Raw genomic sequence first — 9,537 nt, forward strand, 5'->3', positions numbered from 1 at the left:
AAAGGTGCCTATTTTACAAAATACTGGTCTATTAGGACAAAGCCAAGACAGATCACTTTGTAAAGGCTAGTTTTATATTATTAAATATAGTAACATGAGTACACGTGTGCTGTATCATTGCAAGTTCTGTAATATTTGTCAGACTCAGCTGGAAAATCAATAAAATATAAATATATATATAGATGTATAATGTTATAAGATTTAAGGTACTTAGACTAAAAATTTGTGGTTTTGTGTTATAATTTGTAGTCATTCTTGAATGAAAAAATTGTAATTTAAGTCTGTTTTCTAATTGTCTATGGTGGTTACAAGGTCGGTCAAATCAACCAAACCTATACAAAGATACATTCGTGAAAATATAAAGTTTTTCAAAAAAAAAAAATGTTTGATAATTATCTGGAGGCTATAGAAGTTTCATGTGTGAAATTTGACAATTTTCTGATGTATAAAAGTATTTATAATCTTAAAATCAAAATTACTTCTTGTTGGATAGTCAACATTCGAAAAGAAAAAATGCACAAGTAAATCATTACTTAAGATATCTTCAAACTTCATTTAAAAAATCTGATATTTTATATATGAAAGTGTTGTAATGTTTACTGAAAATCTGCAAAATTTTGTGAAGATACTCATACTGTATTAAAAGTTATAGTCTGAAAACTATAACAAGCACAAAATGGTTACAAGGTCGGTCCCTGGGACCGAGCCCGTAGTGAGAGAGTTAAAGCAACTGCAAACATTAGCCAGTGGCCAAACCAATTGATTTCAAGCCCTGCCTTTTTAAACTATCTGTTGACATATACACATGATATAGAAGAGAATGAGTTTTAGATTTATGGTCATAATTACAAGTACTTGTTTTAATTTCTAAAAACAATCTTTATTAAGAAAAACAGTTATATATCTTACACATGCACCTAATATTGATGCTGGTTATTAATTAAAAAATAAAAATTTTCATAAGTGGATGTTGAGTGTGTTCGGAATAAAATAATGCAAGACTACAATGTTAAATAGTAAAGGGATCGAAGATTAGTGTTTCATTGCCAAGATAGCAACTCAAAGTGTATATGTCTAAAGACAGTTGTTTCTTTATAAAGCATCCTATTACGTATTACAAACAGGTGTTTTATTGCAGAAGTTCGAACTGCCGAGAAAGTGTATTTTTATATAAAATGTTAGTTATACAATGTTTAGATTTACTTTAACATTTTTTTATTTTGTTATGAGAAGTTCTAATTTAAAAGATATGGAATTTTGAAAATTCTTGTGAGTAGAAGCAATTCCCGTCAATCAAAACTTGTAGCACATTAACTTATTAATTACCAATTAACGTAGAGCTATTTCAGAATCAGTCTATAACATGATACTATTTCTAATAAGATCCAAGAATGTTGTTCTTAATAAGAATATCAAAATTTACGAGATTCTCACACACACACAAGGAAAGATGGAGGGAAAGTTATTTTTACAGAATGCAGTGTTATAAAAATTTTGTACATATCAAGAGTAAAATGCTATCAACTTATAATGGGCTTCATATTTTGCCACAGTTCAAAAAAGTTGTGTAACACAGCTGATTTATTGATGAAAATAGTTTATTAAAACAAAAACATTGATATTTAAACAAAAATTAGCATGTAAAATAAAATGATTCAAAGCAATAAAGTAAGATAGACCATTTATTAATCTTGTGGAACAAGGGCAATAAAGAAGTTAATGTCTTGCAATTTTCTCCCAAAAACTATTTACATAACCCATATTGAATGTGTTGCTGCTTAAGAATATTAAATTTATCTTTGTTATAAATTTACCAAAATTCACCGACTTGAGATACTCCTAGGAGTGATATCCACATGTTAAGTTTAACTGGGTTCAATTATATCAAAATGGTGTGAATGTGTGTCTGCATGATCATGTTGATTAGCATTTCCAGTAATCAATTGTATATGGTATGGAATCTTGAGACTAGATAAAGACATTTATGATAATTTCACAAAGGCAAGTTAAAATTGTCTTTTGGTTTGTGATAACACTTTTTATTTGAGTCTGACAATTTCTTCAATACTTGATTTTGTCAACATATTTTTTAATGAGCTTTGTTTAACATTTGACTTCATTTTTTAAATGATATTTTTCAAAATTGCAAGTTATTGTAAAATTCGCAAAGAAAGAAAAGATAACTAGTTCACTACACTGTGCACTTAACTTATGATTCTTAAATACTACATTTTGATAATAAAAGGTATTGTAAGAGATGGCAAAATATATTTTAAAGAAATTCTAATTGATAGTGACAATATTATTTGGACTTTGGATAAAATTTGTTTTGAATTTCCACTGAGTTGCCATAATTATGTCTGACTGAGTGGTGTTTTTAATATAACCAGTCACCTGCTTCAATTACAGAAACAAAAGTGTTCGTGGACCTGTTGTTTGGCACCCTTAACAGCAAGTCATACTTGAAGCATCAACAGCTTACAGGAATACCTGTTCTGCCACCAGTAACAATTCATCCCATAACCACAATTGTCAGTGGTTCTGACAATACCCAAGCACAAACATCATTGCCTAACGGCACTCCTTCAAATGCCAAAGTGGTTGTGACCATAGCAGCTCAGCAACCAACTCCTGCTGTGACTGCAAAGCCTGATGTGAGAAAATTCAAATCAGATGGAGTAAGTGACATGCTGTGTTTATACAAGTATGAAATATGTAACTTTGAAATTGCATAATTGATGGGTCAGTATTCTAGACAAAAATGAAAAATCTTAACAAAGGGTATGATCTTTATTTACTGTTTTTGATCTCTGTTCTTATACATACAAGCTCAGTACAGCATGTTAGAATTTGAGATAAGTTTTTCTCCATAAAAAATATTTGGAGGTCATCTATCCCCCCTGGAGGCCCTGGCTAACATCCAACAGGGGGATCAGAATACCCATTAAGAATGGCTCAATAATAGTTTCAGGAGTGGTGCTAGCATGTTGGGGGCCCTAAGCACAAATATTTTTGGACACCATCACCAAAATTGCAATATTTCTGCGAACAAGAACTACACAATCATTACACATACTGATACACTTAACCCCTTTCGTGACAGGTCACGTGTCAAAGGCCATGTCATCGCATTTGTTGACTTGCATTCAAAATTTTACTGAACTAGCATTTTATGAATTTATGTCTAAGTTTTGTATCAAATTGTAGATTATAATTCAAATTTTATTTTTATACGTTAGTTAATTTCTTAATTTAATAGTAAATATTAAAAACACAGCGAAGCATTGATTTTTTGTGTGTCACGTGGTATATTGAATGCAGCACTGGTTCAAATTAGATGTTTGTGATGTAAAAATATTAAGTCTAATTAGTTTCATATGAATTAGGAACTCAAGTTACCGATATTGACAAGCTAGAATATAAAATAAGAACCTCTTATATTTTCTATTTGCTGAGATATCGCTCTTGTATTGAATCAAACACAGTAGCTCCGCTCACCTCTTTCCATTTTTGGAAATTGCCCCTTATATACACTTACTTCTGTCTATGACGTGTGAATAACCGATCAAAAAGCTCAGAATGTCCCCCTCTAAGCCATTTTGATGTGTTATGTTAAGTTTGTTTTTTCACACAAGATTTCAAACACTAAGGTAAGTCTTTAGTGAGCTCAAAATTTCATATTTTTTTGGACCCAAATACAGCTTAGTTACTAAGCTTGATAAATTATAGTGGAATTATATGATATTGATATAGTAATTTATTACATATTGTTATTTCAAAATGTATATATAAAACCTAAACAAAAAATTTTCTTTTCACATCCTCCATGTGGGAAATTTCATAAGGCTTAGCAACCTATGACAAGCGGCAAAGAAGTACAAAGGTCACAACTGGAAGAGATAATCGTTTGCCATACTTTTTTATTTAATGTTGTATGTTTTATGAAAAAAATACTAGTCCACTAAAAAACAGTCAAGACAGATCACTTTCTAAACGCCAGTTTTATATTCTTGAATATGGTATCATAAGTGCATGTGCGCCATATCATTGTAACTTCTGTATTGTTAGCCAGATACGACTGGAAGGTCAGTAAAATAAAGATAATAAATATATATAAATGTATAATGTTATGAGATTTAAGCTATTTAGACTAAACATTTGTGTTTTCATGTTACAATCTGTAGGCATTCTAGAATGAAAAAAGCATAATTTATATTTTTTTCCTAATTTTTTATTGAAGTTACGAAGTTGGTCAAATTGAACCAACCCGCACAGAAATACAGTAGTGAAAATAACAAATAAAATATAAAGATTTTTCTAAAACAAATTTCATAATTATCTGGAGATTATACAGATTTTGCATCTGAAATTTGAAAATGTTCTAATGCATTAAAATATTTTTAATCTTAAAATCAAAATTACTTTGCATGTTGGATAGTTAACATTCTGAAAGAAAAAGGTTTACAAGAAAATCATTAATAAATAAATCTTAATACCTAATTTAAAAACCTGATATTTTGTGTATGAAAAACCTTGTAATGTTTACCAATAACCTGCAAAATTTTGTAAAGATGTGCGTACATTATCAAAAATCATAGTGTAATTACTCTCATGGATACTTTTGTGTTTACAAGCTGGGTGGATTCCACCCATCCCATAATGGAAGGGTTAAAGAGCCATTTCTATTGACACTAACACCATTGTGCCAGTATTTATATGAAATGTTTTGTACTTAATAACTAGTCAGTACATGAGTACTGCAAGTGTGTCTGAAAAGTGTTTTGTTGCTACAATTTCCAAACATCTATCCACTATTTAGCAATGTGTTTTTATCACTTTTACAAATAAATACAATAGCAAAACTCAAAGATCTGATCAAAATAAAATACCCATAAATAGGGGATCCCTTGGGCTGTTCGGGGGTAAAAGCAGTTGCTTAGTCTACTTATGCCTAGGCTGCTGCTAAATAGTTTCATATTCTTTGACTACTCTGACATAGATATTGATGCTTTAGGCTATGAGAATAAGGGTATTGTAAATTCATTGTAAATTTTGTCTGTCATTTGTCCAAGGATAACTTTAATGATTTCTCATTTAAGTTTAGAAATTGATTTGTTTTGAGCTATTATTAGCTGTGAGTGAAATGAAGGCAAATATTAGCATTTATATATGTAAGTATGTATGTGAAGAAACTTCACACAGAACTCCTTTTGTAAGAAACTTTTTTTTACATATTTTATTTTTAAATAGACTGTAGATGGTGAGAACAGGGAATCCAGAAGGCCAGGTCTCAAGAACCGAAGTCGTAGTCCTGTTGGACGAAGTAACAAAAGGTATCAGTTTCCTTTGAATTTAAAACTTGTGCATGTATTATATATTCAAAACTCATGCATGTATAATATTTCCATTTGTTGACATGTATATTTAGTTGTGAATGTTAATTTTTTCATTTTATTCAAGAATAGCAACTTTTCATCTCTATTATAGTGATTTCAAATATTTTATCTTGGTTTATCTATCCATAAATTTTTCTCTTGTTATTACTCTTGGCTGTTATCTTGTGGTGAGATCATTTTTACCCACTTTGATTACTGGATTAACTTTTGTACAAGATTAAATTTCTTCATTCAAAGCTCTATGACTTGTATCTCCATATTACTTTCTTTATGTTATTATTTTTAACCTCCATCATAATCATGCTGCTGATTGTATCATAGAACTTGTCTTATCTTAACATCTTCAATCTCCATCACCATCAGTTTCTTACTTATTGTTATTATGTATTTTGTTACCTGATTTTTCTTATTCTTGAGTCATTGGTTTGTTACTATCATTGTTATAATAGCTACCTTATTTCACTATCCTTTAATCTCCATCATCAGCATGTCTCAGTTGTTATTATGGTACTTGCTTTGTTTTACAATCCTTAATTCCCATCAGCATGTCCATCTTATTTTCATCATGTATCACAGTACTTTCTTTATATTACTATCCTCTAACCTTTATCATCAATGAATCTCTTGCTTATTGGCAATAAGTACTTGCCTTATTTCACTGTTATTAAATTCCATCACAATCAGCCACATGTATATTATTGTTATAAATCACCCTTCCATAGCTATTATAAAATATATCTTTATTTAAATAATTTTTACAAATTCTCATGCAGGTAGTTAATGCCTTCCTGGTTAAACAGATGCATGAAGTATGAATGTCGTAAACTTGTGATAATCTTCTTGCGTGTTTTTGTTAAGGTTATATACTACAACGATTATTCTATAGGCCTTGTTTCTTTGTCAATGTGCTAAGGTGAAGTTGTGCTTATTTTTTAGGATTAGTACCAATATTTCTAAGACTTAGTATGAGTTATGTGTTTTTCCATTATTTATTTTTTATTAGAAATGTTCAAATGCGTATTAGAAAAGGGTAAAAAAAAGTTGACTAATTTCACAAAACTTGATGCATTTGTGAAATGTTCAGAAGGGTTTTTATTTCTATTAAAAGTAGGTGACCTTGCTTTTTGTTACAATGTGTAAAGAACTTAACTGTAAAAATGTCAAAATAAAAGAGACTTAATTTTTACCTTTCACTCATCATCTGGTAACCCTCTTTTGTCATTTTCCTGTTTTGAAGAAAATGTTACATTTGGAATCATTTTATTTCCAGAGATCCAGATGATAGAAGAAGTCGAAGGTATGTGGATGATGATCGACGTAGAAGGCCATATCCTAGCCATAGATATGACAATAGGTACAGAGATTTCAAAAATCATAGGCCACCCTTATCCATTGATCGTGATAGAGAGAGGGATAGAGATAGAGATTCTAGACCAAACAGGGACAGAGAATTTGGTAACAAAGATCGTTCTGCTGTAGATAGAAGTCGAAGTAGGTCCAGAAGTTGGAGCCGTTCAAGATCAAGGTCACGATCTTGTTCTCCATCATCATCAGGATCTAGATCCCGGAGTCGGTCTCGATCATTTTCTAGAGACAGATCAAGAGGTAGTGTATGTTTTAAAAATGGCCATTTTGGAGTGTTTCAACTAATAAAGTGCTCATTTTAAAATGTTTCAACGAATGGCCATTTTGAAGTGTTTCAACTAATAGAATGGTCATTTTGAAATGTTTCAACTAATGGCAATTTTGAAGTGTTTCAACTAATGGCCATTTTGGAGTGTTTCAACTAATAAAATGGTCATTTTAAAATGTTTCAACTAATGGCAATTTTAAAGTGTTTCAACTAATAAAATGGCCATTTTGATTTTTTTTTAACTAATGGCCATTTTGAAGTGTTTCAACTAATCAAGTTTTGCAATGCATCTCTGACTTCTCCATACTTGGACTCGTATTTGCTCCCTCCACTTTCATGCAAAGTGAATGCTTGGAAAGAACTTTGATTTTTAAGTTAGGCACTATCTTTCCCTTTGGAATGAATGAAGACTTCTCTTTCCTCTAACTTTATCCTCTCCATTTCCCCACCTTACATTTTCCCTTATACTTGATTTACACTTTCTCACACTGTAAATTTGTTTGCACCACATTGTTATTCAATGTGTGCACTCCTTTTCCTCCCTAGCCTGATCACTTTAGTCACCCGCAATTGTTCCATTTATATTCATTACTTACACTGTTGCCTGAATTCATATTATGGATTTTCTTTTTTTTTTACTATATATACTGAATAATTAATTTATTATTATTATTTTTGTCTCTGTATGTTACTTTCCTTAACCCTCAACACGGGGTCGGTCGATTTGACCGAGTCACATGACCTTTGTACTCATATAAAGTTGATATAAATTGAATACTTATAACTCTATATATTGGGTATATCTTTACAAAATTTGGCAGTCTTTCAGTTAATATTACAAGTCTTTCATATGCAAAAAGTCGTATTTCTTAGTGAAGTATTTTTAATAAAATAAAATAAAGAATTGTCCATGAATATGTTGAGTATTTGTAGTCCGTGTGCAAAGTAATTTTCATGTTAAAATTGAAAATACTTTTTGTCATCTCAGATTTCTTTTGTGTAATCCTTAAAACCTCCTAAATGCATTTCAAACATTTTTTCCACTAAATCCTTATAGTTTATATGTTATTTTCTCTACCCTATCTCAAAATGGGATCGGTCAATTCGACTGATCTCATAATCACAAAAAAAAATAAAAAATTGAAATAAACCTAAATTAACCTCATTGCAATTAACCTAAATTGCACGTTGTGTAATTCAATACTGTAACTTAAGGTATACCGTGTGAAAATCTTGTATGTTGTGTAATTCAATACTGTAACTTAAGGTATACCATGTGAAAATCTTGCATGTTGTGTAATTCAATACCACAACTTGAGATATACCATGTGAAAAGCTTGCATGTTGTGTAATTCAATACCGTAACTTGAGGTATACCATGTGAAAATCTTGCATGTTGTGTAATTCAATACTGTAACTTAAGGTATACTGTTTGAAAAGCTTGCATGTTGTGTAATTCAGTACTGTAACTAGGTATACCATGTGAAAAGCTTATGTAATATTCATAAACAGTTTTTTTTAAATTAAGAAATAAATTAAATTTTTAGATATTGTAAGATGTTAATTTTTTTCACATAATGGAAGTATGAATGTGTTTAGGGCAGTTTCAGTACTGTCGTGTTAAACATGTGTAAAACTAGTTTGGCTAATTTGTGGTATACCTTGTGAAAATCTTGCATGTTGTGTAATTCGATACCGTAAATTGAGGTATACCATGTGAAAAGCTTGCATGTTGTGTAATTCAATACCGTAACTTGAGATATGCATTTGCTGGGTAATTTTAGTATTTTATGCAGGTTTAATGGTTAGACATGATTCAAATAGCAACAGAAAGATAAAATTAAATAAAGACAGCCGTAAACTGTTATGAGCCTGAAGCTGTTTAGGAAAAATAATTGTAATATTCTGTTACAATCTACAGTCATTCTAGAAAAAAGAAAACAGGTAATTTAGATTTATTTTATATGGTGATTACAGGATTGGTCAAATGAACAGAGCTAGTATAATGTTAGGATGGTGAAAATAACAAATAAAGTATAAAGACTCTAACTCTAGTCAGACTCTAATTCCATAAATTCAGACAAATCTCTATTAAAAATATTTAATTAAAAAATTGATTTTTGTATACAGAATACTTGTTATGCTTACTAAAAGCTTGTCAAATTTTGTGAAGATAAACTAATTATGATATGTATAGTTTTATGGTTATATAATGGTGACGAGGTTGGTAAAACAACCAAGCCTATGTATAGAGGGTTAATTGAAACATCAGATTTTTCAAAAAATAGCTTCATGCATCAGTTATTTAGGAATTGTTTTAGTTATAACACATAAGCAGTCAGAACAAAAATGTTCTATATTCTTGACTGTTTCACTTTAACCCTTTCAAGATGGGTCACGGGTGAAAGGCCATGTTTTCTAGTTTGTTGACTCACATTCAAAATTTTATTGAACTACTATTTCATGAATTTATGACAATAAGTTTGGTATCAAACTGTAGATTATAAT

General features: G+C 30.4%; 1 protein-coding gene across 1 annotated transcript in view; it reads left to right on the plus strand.

Annotated features, from left to right (window-relative positions):
* Nucleotides 1-1,650: 1,650 nt before the first annotated feature.
* Nucleotides 1,651-9,537, plus strand: part of LOC106473618 (RNA-binding protein 26-like) — a gene marked incomplete at its 3' end in the record, with an annotated part of 41,076 nt that continues 33,189 nt past the window's right edge. Inside the window, exons 1-4 of the mRNA XM_013934302.2 lie at nt 1,651-1,668; nt 2,391-2,678; nt 5,251-5,333; nt 6,667-7,001. Of these exons, the coding sequence (XP_013789756.2) occupies nt 1,651-1,668; nt 2,391-2,678; nt 5,251-5,333; nt 6,667-7,001 (724 nt within the window). The remainder of the gene's footprint in view (nt 1,669-2,390; nt 2,679-5,250; nt 5,334-6,666; nt 7,002-9,537) is intronic.

Source organism: Limulus polyphemus, unplaced genomic scaffold (genome assembly GCF_000517525.1).
Source record: "Limulus polyphemus unplaced genomic scaffold, Limulus_polyphemus-2.1.2 Scaffold6334, whole genome shotgun sequence".
Classification (NCBI taxonomy): Eukaryota; Metazoa; Arthropoda; class Merostomata; order Xiphosura; family Limulidae; genus Limulus; species Limulus polyphemus.